At 39.4% G+C, this 20,099-nt stretch overlaps 1 protein-coding gene across 2 annotated transcripts; it reads left to right on the forward strand.

Moving 5' to 3' along the window:
- Positions 1–839: 839 nt before the first annotated feature.
- LOC103023612 (NACHT, LRR and PYD domains-containing protein 12-like) lies at positions 840–19,846 on the forward strand. 2 transcript variants are annotated; one of them, XM_049474435.1, is made up of 12 exons: positions 840–1,137; positions 1,275–1,388; positions 3,901–4,014; positions 6,191–6,239; positions 6,498–6,687; positions 6,893–8,750; positions 12,836–13,006; positions 13,900–14,073; positions 14,750–14,923; positions 17,292–17,465; positions 18,768–18,814; positions 19,247–19,846. In XM_049474435.1, exons 1-12 carry the CDS (start codon positions 1,088–1,090, stop codon positions 19,807–19,809), a joined length of 3,678 nt encoding a protein of 1,225 aa, XP_049330392.1. In that variant the 5' UTR covers positions 840–1,087; the 3' UTR covers positions 19,810–19,846. The 2 variants fall into 2 exon arrangements, with proteins under 2 accessions (XP_049330392.1, XP_049330391.1); XM_049474434.1 differs by lacking the exon at positions 3,901–4,014 and adding an exon at positions 5,498–5,611.
- The last annotated feature ends 253 nt before the right edge of the window (positions 19,847–20,099 follow it).

The raw sequence follows: 20,099 nt of genomic DNA on the forward strand, positions 1-20,099 counted from the left end.
CATTCTCAGCACTGCATTACAAAATATTTGAGTGTGTAACCTTTTTTTGGCCATGCAGTGGATAGTTATGGCCCCTCCCTTTTCTCTGTTTCTAAAGCATTGTAAAGCTTTTCCAGAAGAGTTTTTACCTGGTACAGCTGGATTTGGGTAAGTGGTACGTCAGTGTGGCCCTGAAACTGCTTTTACTGCAGAATTTTACAGTAGCCTGCAGAATATATAATTTGTGCTGAATTGAACTTACTTATTCGAATTAGCTTGATATGAGTAGCTGTATTATTTATGAAAATGGTTTAAATTATCTGTGAACCCCTTACAAAAGTGATTAGGTGTGTTATAAAAGCTGTAGGGTGGAGCTTCATACTAAAACACCTGGTTACTACAGTTAACTGATCACTGAACACAGCAGATCACCTGACTGATCTATTCTGTTCTGATATTTATCTCCTAATATATAATGCACATCCTCAACATAATCCAAACAGCGGATGACTTTAAAGCTACGTTCACCTTCTCGATCTGAGCATGTATTTCAGCAAGCTATTTGCTTTCCACTCGAGCAAAAGATGCTCCACATATGAGCTGCTAACACATTTATTTCACCTTTATAAAGCTACGAGTCACTAAGAGTTGTCCATCAAATATGGCGTTTTATTGTTGTTGGTGAAGAAGGCTACATTTATACAGGCATCAGGGACGTTTATACGTTTCAGTTTGTTTAAATTACACACAGATACAGATCACTTATTTTTGTAAATATGAACTGTCAGGATAGCCAAATCTGATCTGAGCAAAAAAAATCAGATTTGGGCAATGTGGCTTGTAATGTGAACATAGCCTTTGACGTTACAGATATGTGCAGCAGTTTTGTTAAAGAATAAAATGATGTATATTAGTGGATGATGGATTTTCAGTTTGGTACGACTGACGGAAAGCTTTTGGAACAGTTACGAACAATTAGTCTGGAACCTGTGAATGAGTTTTCTCCACACTTTATTCTCATCAGGGGTCATCATGAAGATCTGTTTTCAGGGCAAGTAAAACAGCATCTCCAGCCCATAGTGGAGGGTGTGTGAAGAGTGACTGGTCCATGGATTCTCCTCTAAACTTCAGCAGTGGAGGAGGAAGCTCTGGGTCACGGTACATCACTGCGCACACTAAACTACTGTTCTGCTCTGAGAGTGAAGCTCTTCAGTTCCTGATCTTTCTTAAAGATGTGCTATGTGCTGTAGTTTACTGTGTAAATACTAAACTTTCTCTGTGTTTAATGTTAACAGAACTGGAACCCAGAGAGCAGCTTCTCCAGTCCCCAGTGGATTGTCTATGAAGAGTGACAGGTCACTGGGTCCTCCTCCTAACTTCAGTGGTGAAGCTGTGACCTCTGACCCAAAGTGAGTCATTTCTAGAATCTGGCTGCGTCCAGAAACTTTTGCTACTCCTCCTCTCCTACTTCTCCTTTCCTACTCCTCCTCTCCTACCCCGGAAGAAGGTGGAGGAATCGAGGAGAGGAGAGGAGGAGGAGGAATGGAGGGAAGGAGCTGTAATTGGGGAAATGGGACAGCTGATCCCTTTTAGATAGGATGTTGACTACCGTTGAACTGAGCCAATCACAACGCTCACTTTCAGCACGTTTCAGAACATTACTATCACACACAGCTAAAAATTCAGATATTCCAATAAAATCCTGTTTACTCCCAGACGCATTTTTGGCCGCATCTCTGGCCAGTGACTCTGGCAGCCCTGTCTGACCTCAGCCTTATGAGGGATTCAGTTTCCTCGTCAGTCCCTAAGTTAAAATAAATAAGTAAATAAATGAATTAATTGAAATTATATATATATTATAAATAATATATGTTTTTATATGTATAACATGATAAACATAGGGTCATAAATATAGTTTTACTGAGCATACAGTTTATCTAAACTATTAATTATATTACTGCTTTACTGGCTGTTTAATTAGATAAGGAACCTAGTTAATTAATATGTTTATGACGTATATTTGGGCGTTGCCTTCCCCATTTTCACGTGCTCTGTGGGCGTGGATGCAGTGATGTCATTGGAAAATCCTTAAAAGTCTTCCGGAGTAGGATACACTGATGCACCCTCCGTTGGAAGCCTCCTAGAGGAGAATTTTAAGCGGCTTCTTTCGTCTCCTACAGTATTCGGACAGGCGGCAAGATGGCGTCACGAAATCAGTTTCCGGGTCACGGAGGAGATGAGGAGGATCTGTAGGAAAAAGGCAGTGATGGTAAAGTTACTTTGAAAAAGAAATCCGATTACTGATTACTGATTACTCCTTTAAAAAGTAACTTAGTTACTTTATGGATTACTTGATTTTAAAAGTAACTAAGTTACTTTACAAGTTACTTTATTAGTTACTTTAAAAACCAGCAGCAGACACCACCTCCCGCCGCCTTAACATAAACATTATACCCAGTTTTGCCAATACTCCCTTTATTGGAAAATGCATTTTTAACAGCAACAATGTATCTCTATTAAGTTGAACTATTTCCTAAAAAATATTTTTTTTTTAATAAAAATAAAAAAATTAACTTAACATATTAAAAAAAAATAATAAAATATGGTCTTTCTTGATTTTACTAAACATAAATACTTGTTTTCATAAAAAATATATAAAATAAAGAAAGTCTTTCTTGACCTGACATATTTAACACTGTAAAACTGAACATTGAACTTGTTGTTCTCTGCAGGGCAGCAAGGAGTGGTTTTATAAAACAGAACCGTGTATATGGTCTAGACCAGGGATCATATATTTGCAGACTGGGGTCCGGGTCCGGACCCAGACGTTGTCCAATACGGACCCATACCGGACCCAACTACTGAGAAGGATTTAATTCTGACAGTGTTCATTTAAAGCACCGGAACTTTTCTTGTCTTTACCGTATGTGCGCTCTGCGACACAGTGAACTTCCAATCACGTGTGGTGTAAAATCTTCAAACGCTCTCCTCTGCCAATCAAATTTGTGGCAGACCGCTGCCCTGGCTAGTGACGCGGCCGCAAAAAAAACGCCTTTATAAAGAGATAGGAGCACGAGAACTGGCGAAAAACGAAAACGGGCGGAAACTAAAGACACGCTGAGCGCGAGAGAGAGACAGGGGAGAAAGCGAGACGCGTGTGATTGGGGAAGAGCGGAGGGGGGTGGGGAAGGGAGCGGTGTGTGTGTGTGTGTGTGGAGGAGATGAGGTGGAGAGAGAGAGTAACGCACAGTGACTTAAATAAGTAACTTTAATCTGATTACTGGATTGGAAATAGTAACGCGTTAGATTACTCGTTACTGAAAAAGGGTCAGATTAGAGGAACGCGTTACTAAGTAACTGACATCACTGGAAAAAGGAGACACTTTTGGGGTTTCTGGACGCAGCCTCTGACTTTGGTGTTTATATGAACACTATCCCCAGTAGTCTGAGCAAACTTAGTGTACATGTAAACATGAAAACAAGCATCAAGTGATGTCAGCCAGCATGAAAGGAGCAACAGCAACTGGCTAATAACTATGTTTCCAGAGTTTGCAGTTGGTATTAGAGATGTTCACATGTCTTTGGGCACGAGTTCAAGTCGAGTCTCAAGTCTCTTTTTGGTTGTAATGAGCTTTCTACCGTTGTCTGCACTCTAGTCTGCTAAGGATACTGCACAGCTATATCTTAAAAATCAAAGCATGTACTGATTTATCACTCCTTTATTTATTAGTCATAATTAAAATTATAATATTGCAAGAATAAAGTTGTATTTTGAGGAAAAATTTAGTTCTAACTGCTTGGGCTGCAGAAGGTGAAGTTTATACACGTATTGATGTGAAAATGTTAGTGTGAACTGTCAAAATGGCCAAATCCGAGTTCACTGTGTAAATGCTAAAATTTCTCTGTATTTAATGTTAACAGAACTGAAACCCAGAGAGCAGCTTCTCCAGTCCCCAGTGGAGTGTCTATGCAGAGTGACCGTTCACTGGGTCCTCCTCCTAACTTCAGTGGTGAAGCTGTGACCGCTGACCCAAAGTGAGTGAAACATAAAACACAAAAGTAATAAAAAATAAAATGCTATGAAAATTAACAAATGAAAGTCAGACAATGATTTTCCACCATACCTTAAAAGAATTATAAAAAAAATAAACTTATAAAACAAGCCTGGACATAAATCATGGTACCCTTAACTTAATATTTTGTTGCACAACTTTTTCAGGCAATCACTGCAATCAAACAATTCCTGTAACTCTCAATGGCTATTTTTTTTACATGCAAAGCTTTCCTTCAATCAGAATGAATTCATTCCGATTCTAGAATCTGAATGAGGAGTACAAGGAGTGGTTTTATAAAACAGAACCGTGTATATGGTCTAGACCAGGGATCACATAGTTGCAGACTGCGGTCCGGGTCCGGACCCAGACGTTGTCCAATACGGACCCATACCGGACCCAACTACTGAGAAGGATTTAATTCTGACAGTGTTCATTTAAAGCACCGGAACTTTTCTTGTCTTTACCGTATGTGCGCTCTGCGACACAGTGAACTTCCAATCACGTGTGGTGTAAAATCTTCAAACGCTCTCCTCTGCCAATCAAATTTGTGGCAGACCGCTGCCCTGGCTAGTGACGCGGCCGCAAAAAAAACGCCTTTATAAAGAGATAGGAGCACGAGAACTGGCGAAAAACGAAAACGGGCGGAAACTAAAGACACGCTGAGCGCGAGAGAGAGACAGGGGAGAAAGCGAGACGCGTGTGATTGGGGAAGAGCGGAGGGGGGTGGGGAAGGGAGCGGTGTGTGTGTGTGTGTGTGGAGGAGATGAGGTGGAGAGAGAGAGTAACGCACAGTGACTTAAATAAGTAACTTTAATCTGATTACTGGATTGGAAATAGTAACGCGTTAGATTACTCGTTACTGAAAAAGGGTCAGATTAGAGGAACGCGTTACTAAGTAACTGACATCACTGGAAAAAGGAGACACTTTTGGGGTTTCTGGACGCAGCCTCTGACTTTGGTGTTTATATGAACACTATCCCCAGTAGTCTGAGCAAACTTAGTGTACATGTAAACATGAAAACAAGCATCAAGTGATGTCAGCCAGCATGAAAGGAGCAACAGCAACTGGCTAATAACTATGTTTCCAGAGTTTGCAGTTGGTATTAGAGATGTTCACATGTCTTTGGGCACGAGTTCAAGTCGAGTCTCAAGTCTCTTTTTGGTTGTAATGAGCTTTCTACCGTTGTCTGCACTCTAGTCTGCTAAGGATACTGCACAGCTATATCTTAAAAATCAAAGCATGTACTGATTTATCACTCCTTTATTTATTAGTCATAATTAAAATTATAATATTGCAAGAATAAAGTTGTATTTTGAGGAAAAATTTAGTTCTAACTGCTTGGGCTGCAGAAGGTGAAGTTTATACACGTATTGATGTGAAAATGTTAGTGTGAACTGTCAAAATGGCCAAATCCGAGTTCACTGTGTAAATGCTAAAATTTCTCTGTATTTAATGTTAACAGAACTGAAACCCAGAGAGCAGCTTCTCCAGTCCCCAGTGGAGTGTCTATGCAGAGTGACCGTTCACTGGGTCCTCCTCCTAACTTCAGTGGTGAAGCTGTGACCGCTGACCCAAAGTGAGTGAAACATAAAACACAAAAGTAATAAAAAATAAAATGCTATGAAAATTAACAAATGAAAGTCAGACAATGATTTTCCACCATACCTTAAAAGAATTATAAAAAAAATAAACTTATAAAACAAGCCTGGACATAAATCATGGTACCCTTAACTTAATATTTTGTTGCACAACTTTTTCAGGCAATCACTGCAATCAAACAATTCCTGTAACTCTCAATGGCTATTTTTTTACATGCAAAGCTTTCCTTCAATCAGAATGAATTCATTCCGATTCTAGAATCTGAATGAGGTGTTTATATGAACACTTTCCCCAATAGTCTGAGTAAACTCTCCGTTTATATGCATATTACAAGTAATCCGATAAAACATGATGCACATGTGTAGTATTGCTTAGTGAACACGTAACCCTGACAACGTGCATCAATGGATCCAGGGAAAAAAAATAAGACTTAATTAATGCTTTTGTTGTAGTTGTTAATGTTATTATTATTATAAATGTCCTGTGTATGTATATGTGCAGATATGCTACACCAGCTGAATTATTCATGTAGATTACCGTGTGGATTTGTTCACAGAGAGAAGAAAAAAAACATTTTCTGGGAAAATTTGGACAGTATATTCAAGGTTAGTGCTAAACCATATACATAACCGGCATCTTCCTGATTTCTTTTATTTTTCTGTTAAAATTGTTTTGGAGGTTTTGATACCTTGTGTTTAATTAAACATTATTTCATATTTAAGTTTCCTTGGTCTGTTATAATAAGAATATTGTTAATATTAACATTGATGACTTTCTGATGTTCAAATTGTTCTGTAATCAAATCATCTCTCTCTGTACTGTAACAGCTTTAATGATTTATCTGATGTTTGTTTTTTTATCAGGAGCTGCAGCATAAATGTATCTCTCTAGTGAAGAGCGAGCTGAACACATTTAAGAAGCTCCTGAGTACAGATGACCCAGCATGCTCTGAGAAAGAGGTGGAGGATGATCAGAGAGAGGGGGTGCTGAAGATCACACTTCATATCCTGAGGAACATGAAGCAGACAGACCTCGCCAACACACTAGAGAGCCGTAAGAGTTACCATGGGTAACAACATGGTGCTAATTGACTTCATTTACTTCAAGTCAAAGTTCTCAAAAAGAATAAACTGTATTGCAGTTTTTTAAATATAATTATAAAATGATTTCTTTACGTTATCACAGTCGTCCTACACAGTATCTTTTATGTTTGATAACAGCTGATTACATGTTCCTTATTGTCTTTCTCTGTAATTAGAATTGGCCCCATCCTGTCAACGAAAACTTAAATCCAAACTGAAGGATAAATATCAGAGAATTACTGAAGGAATCTCAGGCCACATAGAGCCAGTACTTCTGAATGAGATTTACACAGAGCTCTTCATCACAGATGGAGTGGGTGGAGATGTAAATCAGGAACATGAAGTGAAGCAGATTGAAGCTGCATCCAGGAAAAGGCCAACACAGGAAACACTAATCAAATGTAATGACATCTTTAAAACCTTACCAGAACAGAAACGGACGATCAGAACTGTACTGACCAAAGGAGTTGCTGGAATTGGAAAAACAGTCTCTGTTCAGAAATTCATTCTTGACTGGACTGAAGGAAAAGTAAACCAGGACATTCTTTTCATATTTCCACTTCCTTTTAGAGAGCTGAATCTGATGAAGGAGAATAAGCTTAGTCTGGTTAATCTTATTCAGCGTTTCTTCCCAGAAGCCCAAAATTTAAAACCAACACTTTATAAGAGCTACAAGACTGTGTTCATCTTTGATGGTCTGGATGAGTGTCGACTCCCTCTGGATTTCCAGAACAATGAGAACTTGGTGGAAATAGAAGAGAAAAGGTCAGTTGATGTTCTGCTGACGAACCTCATCAAGGGTAATCTGCTTCCCTCTGCTCTACTTTGGATCACCTCTCGCCCAGCAGCAGTCAGTCAGATCCCTCCTGAATTTGTTGACCGGGTAACAGAAGTGCGGGGTTTCAGTGACCCTCAGAAAGAGGAGTACTTCAAGAAGAGGATCAGGGATCAGGACATGGCCAGCAAAGTCTTCACCCACATCAGGTCTTTAAGAAGCCTCTACACCATGTGCCACATACCAGTCTTCTGCTGGATTACAGCCACTGTTCTAGAAAGAATGCTGAGTGAAGCAGAGAATGGAGAAATCCCCAAAACCCTGACACAGATGTTCACATACTTCCTGATCTTTCAGATCAAGCACAAGAGCCAGAAGTACAGTTGGAAAAGTGACCCTGATCCTAAGCAGACTAGAGAAAGTATTCTGGCTCTGGGGAAACTGGCTTTCCACCAGCTGGAGAAAGGAAATCTGATCTTCTATGAGGAAGATCTAACAGAAATTGGCATCAATATTAAAGATGTGTCCGTGTACTCAGGAGTGTGCACCCAGATTTTTAGACAGGAACATGAACTGCTGAACCTGGGAAAGGTCTTCAGCTTTGTACATCTGAGCATTCAGGAGTTCCTTGCTGCTTTATATGCGTTTCTCCATTTCAAAACAAAGGATCGAAATCTACTAACTCGTGAACAGCCAACGACTGAACAGCCAACAACTGAACAGCCAACGACCGAACAGCAAACCACCGAACAACAAACCACTGCACTATCTCAACTTTTCAGTAGGTCAACAATGAATGACTTCCTCAACAGTGCCGTGGATAAAGCCTTACAGAGTAAGGGTGGAAACCTGGACCTGTTCCTTCGCTTCCTTCTGGGTCTCTCACTTGAGTCTAATCAGACTCTGTTACAAGTCGTACTGACACAGAAAGAGAGAAGCACTCACAGCAGAAAGGAAACAGTCAGATACATCAAGAAGAAGATTGAGAAGAACTCCTCTCCCGAAAAATGCATCAATCTGTTTCACTGTTTGCATGAACTAAACGATCACTCTCTAGTGCAGGAAGTACAGAAATACCTCAGCAGAGGTGGTGACTATTGTCTTCATCTGGCCAGACTCTCTCCTGCTCAGTGGTCAGCTCTGGTGTTTGTGTTGGTGAATTCAGAAGAGCTGGAGGAGTTTAATCTTAGTAAATATCACCCATCAGAAAAGTGTCTTCTGAGGCTGCTGCCAGTAGTCAAAATATCCACAAGAGTTTTGTGAGTATTTTCAATCCGGTGTTCACAGTCTTTAATGAATTGCTGATGTTTATGGGGAGGAATTAGTGCCAAATTGAAAAGCCTACTACCACACTACTGTGAAATTAACAAAATGCATTGCTTTTCCTTACTAACATGCAGAATATGTGCCAAAATGAAATGCAAAACCACTATTACATTACGTTTCTCTACGCTTGATCTCTTAAAAAACAATACATAAGAATACACATTTTCAAAGCCACATTTTCAAAACCAAACTAAACTTTGTGTCAGAATTTCCCTCAAAATGCAATTAGCTCAACTGCATTGTTTTCCACTGTGTGGTGCTGCGAATGTTCAAAAGCAAATCATTATGCACAGGATTGCATTCTGTCACTTTCCAATCAGAACATAAAAATTCTATAATGTATCAGATAGCAGCCAAAATTGGAAGATCTGCATACCGATCCAGACGCTAGTCTGCGGTTTGTGCTGGACAATAAACCCACTGTAAAGCACAAGACACAGCAACAATCCGGATTCCAAATGCGTTCATGCACTTTTCAGCATTTTAAATGGAAATCTTTTGGAAATATTTTGAAAAAACTTTTGCATAAAATGCATTGTTTTTTGAAAAATGTAACAGATTTATAAATACGATGAGCATTCCATTCAAGAGGCAGAAAGTAAATGGTGGCAGGTTAAAAAAGCCCCCAATAAACTCCACTTACTCTTTCTATGTTTTGTTAAACATTATTATTATAATCTGTCCCATAGCTTTTGGTAAACTGCATTTTGTTTTGTGGTCTAAACAGAAAAATTAATATTAAAAATATAAGGCAATTTCTGTCATTTCATATTTTCACAATATTAAAGCTGTTTCACAATATACAGGTGCTGGTCAACGAATTAGAATAATTTGAAATAGTGCAATCATGAAATTCTTTGAATGCATTTTTTGTGCAGAAAGCAAATCAGGTGTTCACCGCACCTGTCCTACTCGTTAGACTAATCACAGAACTCGTTACCTGGAAAAAAATTTGCTCAGCTGAGCTTTCCAAAAGGCCCATTTAGGCCATTTAACTGTGACACTGTTGTTTTATTGAATTAGAATAATGGAGAAACCGTTTCATTGAATTAGAATAAATGCTCGAATTTTTGTTTTCTGTGAAGAGTGTTCACTGTGCAGTATAAAGTCAGGGTTGAGTAGAATTTCTAAGTTGTAAAATCAATCATGGGTAAGCAGCGCGACCTCTCAACCGGAATAGTGGCTCAAATTCAAGCCCTTCGCCAACAAGGCTTGACCCAAACTAAAATTGCTGAGCAGCTCGGCATCAGCCAGTCTTCCGTCTGCAAAGCTCTCAAGAAAAACTGCAGCAAGCGCACCAACTGTTCCGGCGTCCGAAAAACTTCTGCTCGCGACAACAAGCAGCTGAGAAAGATCGCAGTCAGCAACCGGTTCAAGTCCATTTCCGAGCTCACCGACTTGTGGAACAAGCAGACCGGCGCTGACGTCTCCAGATCAACCACTTACCGTCGTCTGCGCGAACTCTGCTTCAAATCTCGCGTTCCAGCAGTAAAACCGATGCTGAACAAGAAACAAATGGAGAAACGGCTGAAGTGGGCCAAAGAACACGGCGAGTGGACTGCTGAAGACTGGCAGAAAGTGGTCTTCAGTGACGAATCACGCTTCTGCATCTCCTTCGGTGACCAAGGTCCTCGTGTCTGGCGTCGTGGTGGCGAAACCTTCAACCACGAGTGCGTGAAAAGATCCGTCAAGTTTCCCCAGAGCGTTATGGTCTGGGGATGCATGTCCGCTCGAGGTGTAGGGAAACTCTGCTTCCTCAAGAAGACTGTCAATGCTGCCGTATATCAAGATGTTCTGGAAACGTTCCTGATTCCGACTGTTGAGGAACAGTTCGGCGAAGAAGACTTCATATTTCAACAGGATCTTGCACCGGCTCATGCGGCAAAGTCGACCAAAGATTGGTTCACTAAAAAACAGCTTGAAGTTTTGGCATGGCCGGCCAACTCGCCTGACCTCAATGTCATTGAAAACCTTTGGGCCATCGTCAAGCGGAAAATTCGCGACAGAAAGCCTACTACGCTGGCCCAACTGAAGCAGAACATCGCCACTGCCTGGGAAGCTGTGAGTGCGGAAACTTGCGACAAGCTGGTCAAATCGATCCCGCGGAGACTTCAGGCAGTCATACAAGCCAAGGGGGCAGCCACAAAATACTGAGAAAGTGATGATTGTAATTATAATAAAAATTATTCTAATTCAATGAAACGGTTTCTCCATTATTCTAATTCAATAAAACAACAGTGTCACAGTTAAATGGCCTAAATGGGCCTTTTGGAAAGCTCAGCTGAGCAATTTTTTTTCCAGGTAACGAGTTCTGTGATTAGTCTAACGAGTAGGACAGGTCCGGTGAACACCTGATTTGCTTTCTGCACAAAAAATGCATTCAAAGAATTTCATGATTGCACTATTTCAAATTATTCTAATTCGTTGACCAGCACCTGTACAGGTCCTTCTCAAAAAACTTAGCATATTGTGGTAAAGTTCATTATCTTCTGTAATGTACTGATAAACATTAGACATTCATATATTTTAGATTCATTACACACAACTGAAGTAGTTCAAGCCTTTTATTGTTTTAATATTGATGATTTTGGCAAAAAAAGTAAAGAAGAAACAAAAAACAATAAAAGAAAAATGTTTTTAATACAAAAAAGTCCACCTTCAAATAATTATTTTCAGTTATGCACTCAATACTTGGTCGGAAATCCTTTTGCAGAAATGACTACTTCAATGCGGCGTGGCATGGAGGCAATCAGCCTGTGGCACTGCTGAGGTGTTATGGAGGCCAAGGATGCTTCGATAGCGGCCTTAAGCTCATCCAGAGTGTTGGGTCTTGCGTCTCTTAACTTTCTCTTCACAATATCCCACAGATTCTCTATGGGGTTCAGGTCAGGAGTGTTGGCAGGCCAATTGAGCACAGTAATACCATGGTCAGTAAACAATTTACCAGTGGTTTTGGCACTGTGAGCAGGTGCCAGGTCCTGCTGAAAAATGAAATCTTCATCTCCATAAAGCTTTTCAGCAGATGGAAGCATGAATTGCTCCAAAATCTCCTGATAGCTAGCTGCATTGACCCTGCCCTTGATAAAACAAAGTGGACCAACACCAGCAGCTGACATGGCACTCCAGACCATCACTGACTGTGGGTACTGGACACTGGACTTCAGGCATTTTGGCATTTCCTTCTCCCCAGTCTTCCTCCAGACTCTGGCACCTTGATTTCTGAATGACATGCAAAAATTGAGCAACTGTCCAGTGCTGCTTCTCTCTAGCCCAGGTCAGGCGCTTCTGCCGCTGTTTCTGGTTCAAAAGTGGCTTGACCTGGGGAATGCGGCACCTGTAGCCCATTTCCTGCACACGCCTTTGCATGGTGGCTCTGGATGTTTCTACTCCAGACTCAGTCCACTGCTTCCGCAGGTCCCCCAAGGTCTGGAATCGGCCCTTCTCCACAATCTTCCTCAGGGTCCGGTCACCTCTTCTCATTGTGCAGCGTTTTCTGCCACACTTTTTCCTTCCCACAGTTAATTTAGAAATTTCTTTCTGTGTCTTACCCTCTTGCTTGAGGGTGTCAATGATGGCCTTCTGGACAGAAGTCAGGAGGGCAGTCTTACCCATGATTGTGGTTTTCAGTAATGAACCAGGCTGGGAGTTTTTAAAAGCCTCAGGAATCTTTTGCAGGTGTTTAGAGTTAATTCGCTGATTCAGATGATTAGCTTAATAGCTCGTTTAGAGAACCTTTTCATGATATGCTAATTTTGTGAAATAGGAATTTTCGGTTTTCATGAGCTGTATGCCAAAATCATCAGTATTAAAACAATACTAAAGTACTAAAGACCAGAAATATTTAAGTTGGTGTGCAATGAATCTAAAATATATGAAAGTTTCATTTTTATCATTTCATTATGGAAAAGAATTAACTTTCTCACAATATGCTTTTTTTTAGAAGGACCTGTAATTATTAAGCAGTTTCTATTAAGTGAATTTTTAAGTAAAATATATTGTGTTAATTCCTGTTTGTCAGACTAGCTTCATGTAATCTTGGAGTAAAGACATGTGAATGTCTGGAATCAGTTTTGAAGCTGGAAAACTTCCTGAATGAGCTGGACCTTAGTAGCAATAACTTGCAGGATTCAGGAATGGAGCTTCTCTTTGCTGGACTGAAGAGTTCAAACTGTAAACTGCAGATACTCAGGTCAGTGTTTCTGTCACTTTATTCTAAACAGACTAAAGGATAATAGGAGTCAGGGCTTTACTAAAAGAAATGCATATAGGGTGTTTGCTAGCATGATGTGGTCATACTTCTGTACTTAAGGGTTAATAATGTCAATATTAAAAAAAAAACTGCACTGCAGATGGTCTCTGAGCAGAGTTGCAAGCACTAGGATCTGCATTGTTTCCTGAGCTTACTGGATGGAAGAGGGCTTCTCGCAAGCAGTGTGTGAGGAGCTGGAAGTGTGGCAAGAGATCCAGAATTCACTAATGTGCTGGATCTTGTTTACACAAGCATTTCCAGTGCATACGGAACAGAGCCACACTCCCTCTTGTGATGCTTGTTCAAGCATACAGACTGCTCATCAGGTGTGCCAAATCAGAGCAAAAGAAAGTGGCAACCTGCACTTCAGGACTGTTTTGAGCACACTGACTGGGAAGTGTTCAAAGAAGCTGCTACATCTGATGATCCGAAAAGCCTCTTGACTTGATTTGACTTGAATTCTCAGTGATTAGCTCAACTGTCAGCAAGATCTAATGTAATTCAGGCAAGGAAGAAATTGAAGGTGATGCATTGTCTTTCATGCATGCATATCAGTTATGTTAAGCAGAGTATTTAAACAATTGTAAGACATGGGACACATTATGAAGATAGTACTCACAGTCTAAAATAAACATTAGATTTTGTGAGTAATTCTGATTTTGGCCACTTTCATCTGCTCTCTGAACGTAGCCTAATGTAAGGTATTTTGTTCCTTTTCATATTTTTACTGTATCAAAACTGTTTAACAGTATGATTCATGTTGTTATTAAACAGTTTCTATTTACTGTATTTTTAAGTAAAATCTGTTTTGTTTATTCTTGTTTTTTTTTCAGACTAGCTTCATGTCATTTAGAAATAAAGACATGTGAAATTCTGGAATCAGTTTTAAAGCTGGAAAACTCCTCCCTGAAAGAGCTTGACCTTAGTAACAATGACCTACAGGATTCAGGTGTGGAGCTGCTTTCTGCTGGACTGGAGAGTTCAAACTGTAAACTGCAGATACTCAGGTCAGTGTTTGACACTTTATTTTAAACAGGGTAATAGAAGTCAGGGCTTAACTAAAGGTAATGGATGGGGTGGGTGCTGAGATAATGATGTCAGCCCTCTTTACAGTCATGCCATTTTACTGTTTTATCTACATGTACTTTCTTTTATCCTGCTCATGTAATTGTATTCATGTCTAATTGTAACAAAACCACAACACTGGAAAATCTGCCTGTTTTCCATATTGGTGTCATTTAAAATGTGCATTTGCCCTCTGCTGTATAAACATAACCTTATTGGCACACCTGCATTTATTAGATGTACTCTATAATAGGTTATAATTTTTAAGCTATAGTTTTGACCATAGTGAAAGGTCCATGATATAGTATGCAACAACTTGCTTCAGAATGTGGTGTCAGACAGTCATTCTTTGTAAGTTTTTTCATACCAATAAGTGGCCTCCCTTCAAAATCCAGCTGCAGCAGAAAAGAAGTTCTGCAACTTTTGACTTTGCTCTCATTGTAACAGTAATGAGAAGAGATGTAAAAAGTAACATATAACAGAAAGATAACAAACCATTAAATCTAATTTGCACAAAACTAATGGCACATTTAGTGTATTATGTTTAGAAGAACACCAAAATGTGTTATTTAAACTTTGTATTCATTGTAAAATCATTGTTAGTATTTCCTTTTTCAGAATTTCTTTGTGTAATCTTGGAGTAAAGACGTGTGAAACTCTGGGATCAGTTTTAAAGCAGGAAAACTCCCCCCTGAAAGAGCTGGACCTGAGTAACAATGACCTGCAGGATTCAGGAGTGGAGCTGCTCTCTGCTGGACTAAAGAGTCCACACTGTAAACTGCAGATTCTCAGGTGAGTTTGTTTTTTAAAATATAATATTCAGATCTTTACCAAAATATTTATATATAAGAACACACAAAATTCAAAGTTGTCTGCAGTCGTATTTAGGATGTTTATATCAAGAATTATAAATGTTTGGAACATCCCACGTACTAACTAATCGTTGTTTAGCTTGCTTGACTGCAGATTCAACAAGTGGCTTGCTGAAAAGGCCAGTCATTACACTGAATAGCTGATGCACTATGGATACAACTGCCTGAGAGGTAGCAGAGAGATAGAACTTAGAAGTGGAGTGACTAGTGTTGGAGTAACTGGAATCTGATTTCTCTAATAAAAAAATCTCTTCAAACCTTATTCTTACTATTGTATAGTATGTAATGTCAATTATATCCACTGGGGGAAATGTCACACAAGGAAAAGTCATACATGTCATACATATCATTGACCGTCTATTGACCATCTTATAAAGCCCCCCAAAAAACTGGCCATTAATTCCTGTCATTTAACAAGTGCAATGAATTTACTGCCTATTTTACTGAAATCAGACAGACTGTAACAACCTCAGTTTCAGCAAATGAGGTTGCTCCCCTCAAAACAGATTGCCTCATTTAGCACTACCACTGACAAAACTCATAACGATATTGTGTTAGGCCTAAATACATCATCCTGCTCTCCCATATTTATAAACATATTTCTCACATATGTTTATAAATATCTAATCAGGCATAGTTTGCAATTAGTGAAATGCTCATTATACTCTGTAAGAGTGCAGTTTGTAATTTATAACTTACAAGAATAATCTACATCCTGTTGCTCTGAACAACTATAGACCCATCTCTAACCTTATTTTACAGTTGAATGTATTGAAAAGGGTGTGCTCACTCAGTTCATCCTGTTCCTAATTCCAGTCACTGCTTTGATTAAAGTTCTAAATGACATTCACCTAAACTTAGACTAGATTAAACTCACAGCGCTTCTGCTTTTAGATCTCAGTGCTGCCTTTGGCAAGGTAGACCATAGTATTCTAATAAACAGATTGAAAAACTGGGTCTAGGACTTCCAGGAACAATCCTAAATTGGTTTAAAACATATCTTAAAGGCAGGGACTATTTTGTTGCACTCTGCAGCTGTAATTTAGAATCACTTTGACATGTGGGGTCCCTACTAGGGCTGGGTATTATTTTAAAACTTGGTACCGATTTGGTACTGATACCCCTTATGTTACTTTTATGATACCTTGATACCTTATTTTACAAAACTGCAACCAAAAAATACTAAAAAGTGATAATTATTCTCACACAACAAAATTTTCCAGTGTTATAGTGAGGGGACTGTAACAGTGAAGTGTGGTTTAGGTTTGGCAGACTAGATTTTTGTACTGTATTATAATATCTCAGGGTAAAGAGAGAGAAAAAGGAAGACTGTGTAAGTGAGAGTTGTTGAGAGACAGAGCAAATGAGAAGGAGAGACAACATGAATGAGAGTGAGAGAGAGAGACTGGGAGGGCCTGAGAGATTTTAGCGCATCAGCAGTCTATCAACAATTTGAATGATCTCTGTTTGTGTGCAACAGGGCGCCTTCAGGTTTTTTTTTAGCACGCTGTGCACGCTCCCCGCAAACAAACTGAAAACATATCCATTACTTGCTGCACTTTGGTATATTTTCAGTATATTATTGTTTTTTTTCTTGTTTTTTCTCACATTTACTCCCCAGGTCAATTACCCCATCCACGTAGGATTCCTCCTATCAATAGTACTGCCCCCAACACATGGATTCAAACCAGAAATCACCAGATCAATTTCCTTTTATTTATTTTAAATTCTTTATTTAAATTCCATATTCATTATTTAAATGGATCTGCATTGTGTTTGAAACATTCCTGTAAAGCATAATAAATAGCCTTTGTGTATGAAAAGTGCTATACAAATAAACTTGCCTTGCATTGACTAGAAATTAGTCATAGGTTAATTACTAGCAACTGGATTTATAAAGTTAAATAAGGGCTTTTCAGTCTTTAAACTGAACTGTGTTCAGTTGACTTGATTTTTAAGATTTTTAAGATCTCTCAGAATTTTTAAAACTCTGGCAAAACCAAAACAATTTTAAAATAAGGGATGAGAAGAACATAACCTCAATTACTTTGATTCTGTACTCAGAATCAATAACACTGCTATATTTGCAAACTTAAGGAATTTACAAGGAATCATGACCAATAGTTTTTTTGTGATCCTAGAGACTAGAGTATTCTCACTACAAGTTTTTGTAATGTTAGTTGTGTTGTGTGGCCTGTTTAATACAAAAGTGTATAATTTCTCTCAGTCTGACACTGTCACTCTTTCTCTCTTTATTAATACCTTATTCTAATTTCTCTCTTTTTTAGATTATATGGTTGTATGATCACAGAAAAAGGCTGTTCTTCTCTGGCTTTAGCTGTGAGTTCGAACCCCTCCCACCTAAAAGAGCTGGATTTGACCTACAACCATCCAGGAGAGTCAGGAAAGAAGCTGCTTTCTGCCAGACTGGAGGATCCACACTGCACACTGGAGACACTCAGGTATTAAAAACTACTCATATTTGTGTGAGTGAGTGAGTGAGTGAGTGAGTGAGAGGAGAGAGGGAGTAGATTCAGGTGTCATGCAGATGTTTGGTAGACGGAGGGTCAATTAAATGATAAAAGTAGAGCAGTCAACTTTATCCAATAATGCTGACAATTCGTTCACCTGCAGCAGACAGGCTTGAGGATGGAGAACCTCCTGTCTGAGAAAGCACCTTGTGATGTGTGCTGATAATTTTTTACATTTGAGTTTCAGGACTATTTTACTAACAGAGAACACTGAATATACAGCACATGTAATTTGCTGCCAAAACCTTTTCTTTTATGTACCTGAAACGCCAATGTGAAAACTGTAACATGAAAGGTGTCAATCTAAATGAACTTTCAATAAAACAACACCTTTCACATCAGAGTATATTCTTTTCTTTTCTCGTTTTCTGCAACATTTTAGAGGCTTTTTGCTGTTATTTCTCAGTCTGTGTACTCAATGTACAGGGGTTGGACAATGAAACTGAATAATTTATTGTCCCAACAGAGAGTTCTGGTGGAAACAGGAGAGTTGAGGTGCACACTGAATTCTGCCGTGATTTGGGCAGCCGTGGTTATGTTTTTTGGATACAATCCCGGTTAGCACTCAAACATCCCTTTCAGACAGCTTCCTCTTGCATCCACAGTCAATCCTGTTGGATGTGGTTGGTCCTTCTTGGTGGTATGCTGACATTACCCTGGATTACGCGGCTCTTGATACATCACAAAGACTAGTTTTGGTCACAGGTGCACCAGTAAGACGTGCACCAACAATTTGTCCCCTTTTGAACTCTGGTATGTCATCCATAATGTTGTGTGCAAAATTGTGCTCTTACCCTGCTAATTGAATCTTTGCACTCTGCTCTTACTGGTGCAATGTGCAATTAATTAAGATTGGCCACCAGGCTGGTCCAATTTAGCCATGAAACCTCCCACACTAATGTAGCTAGAGTTTATCGTCTTATCGCCTTTACTCCTTTACCCGTTCTGAACAAAAACCTCATTTCCACTAGAAGCTGGAATAAAACAACAAGCAAAAAGTGTGACAGCGTGTTGAATATGTTACTAGATTATTAAAAATCAAACCCGAGGCTCTGGTTTCCTCTAATTGTGTTTCTTCTTAAGGATTAACATTAATTATTATGTGTGTCAGGAAAAGCCAGAACTTCATATTCCTTTACCGTGTTCCCTAATATAAACTTATAGCGAGAAACTCTGGGTGTCAGTCATACACTGTGCTAACCTGTGTGTGTGTGTGTGTGTGTGTGTGTGTAGAATGGAACATGGTGGCGAGATCAGAATCAAACCTGGATTAAAGAAGTGTAAGTTCACATCACACAAACAAACTACACTCACACTATACATACACTACACACTCACTCACTACACACACACACACCACACATACTACATACACACACTCAAACACAGACAGAGGTGTGAAAAAGTATTTGCCCCCTTCGTGATTTCTTTTTTTTTTTTTGTCACTTGGGGGGCCAACACATTTTCACACAGGTTCATGTAGGTTGCTTTTTTTTTTCCTCCTTATTAACACTTTCACTTAAAAACTGCATTTTGTGTTTACTTGTGCTGTCTTTCACTAATATTTACATTTGTTTGATGATCTGACACATGTAAGAGTGACAAAAAAAAAAGAAATCGTGAAATATTTTTCACACCATTGTACACCCACCACACACACACACTCTCTCTCTTTTTGTATCAGTGTGTTTAATGTGTGTTTTTGTGTTCAGACGGCTGTGATCTCACACTGGATCCAAACACAGTACACAGTTATCTCACTCTGAGTGAGGAGAACAGGACGGTGGAGAGTGGAGAGCATCTGCAGTCGTATTCGTATCCTGATCATCCAGAGAGGTTTGAGGGGTATCTGCAGGTTCTGAGTAGAGATTGTGTAACTGGACGCTGTTACTTGGAGGCTGAGTGGAGCGGGAAAGCAGCAGATATAGCTCTGAGTTATAAAACCATCAGCAGGAAAGAAGGACCAGACTGTGCATTTGGACTAAACATAAACTCTTGGAGTCTGTTGTGCTCTGATAACAGATACTACATTCTTCACAATAAGAACAGAACTGATCTTCCCCTTCCTCCCCCCGGCTGTAGGAGAGTAGGAGTGTATGTGGACTGTCCTGCCGGCACTCTGTCCTTTTACAGAGTTTCCACTGAAACACACTCACCCTCTCACTCACACACCCTTACACACTTACACACATTCTACACCACCTTCAGTCAGCCCCTCTATGCAGGGCTTGGGCTTGGTATAGGCTCCTCATTGCGTCTGTGTAAAATAGAATAATCCTGTGTGTGTGTGTGTGTGTGTGTGCGAGAGACAAGGTTTTCATCATTAACAAAAACGAACAAACTAAAAACAAAGTGAAAAAATGTTTATGTTAACTGAAACTAATAATGACGGCAGTCAAAAGAAAAAAGGGTAACTGGAACTGTATTACGTGTTTGTAAAAGTGTTCCATGTTTTCTCCATTTGTGAATAATAGCTTTCACTGTGGTCCGTTGTGAGCCCCAAAGCCTTAGAAATGACTTTGTAACCTTTTCTAGACTGACAGATTAATGAATGATTTTTTAAAA

This window comes from Astyanax mexicanus, chromosome 2 (assembly GCF_023375975.1).
Source record: "Astyanax mexicanus isolate ESR-SI-001 chromosome 2, AstMex3_surface, whole genome shotgun sequence".
Lineage (NCBI taxonomy): Eukaryota > Metazoa > Chordata > Actinopteri > Characiformes > Acestrorhamphidae > Astyanax > Astyanax mexicanus.

Bases quoted from the DNA above. Each gene is read 5' to 3' on its own strand.
- LOC103023612 (XM_049474435.1), top strand. From the start codon at position 1,088: ATGGATTCTCCTCTAAACTTCAGCAGTGGAGGAGGAAGCTCTGGGTCA. The intron at 6,688-6,892 runs GTAAGAGTTACC...CTCTGTAATTAG, and splicing joins CGCCAACACACTAGAGAGCC to AATTGGCCCCATCCTGTCAA. The intron at 14,924-17,291 runs GTGAGTTTGTTT...TCTCTTTTTTAG, and splicing joins TGTAAACTGCAGATTCTCAG to ATTATATGGTTGTATGATCA.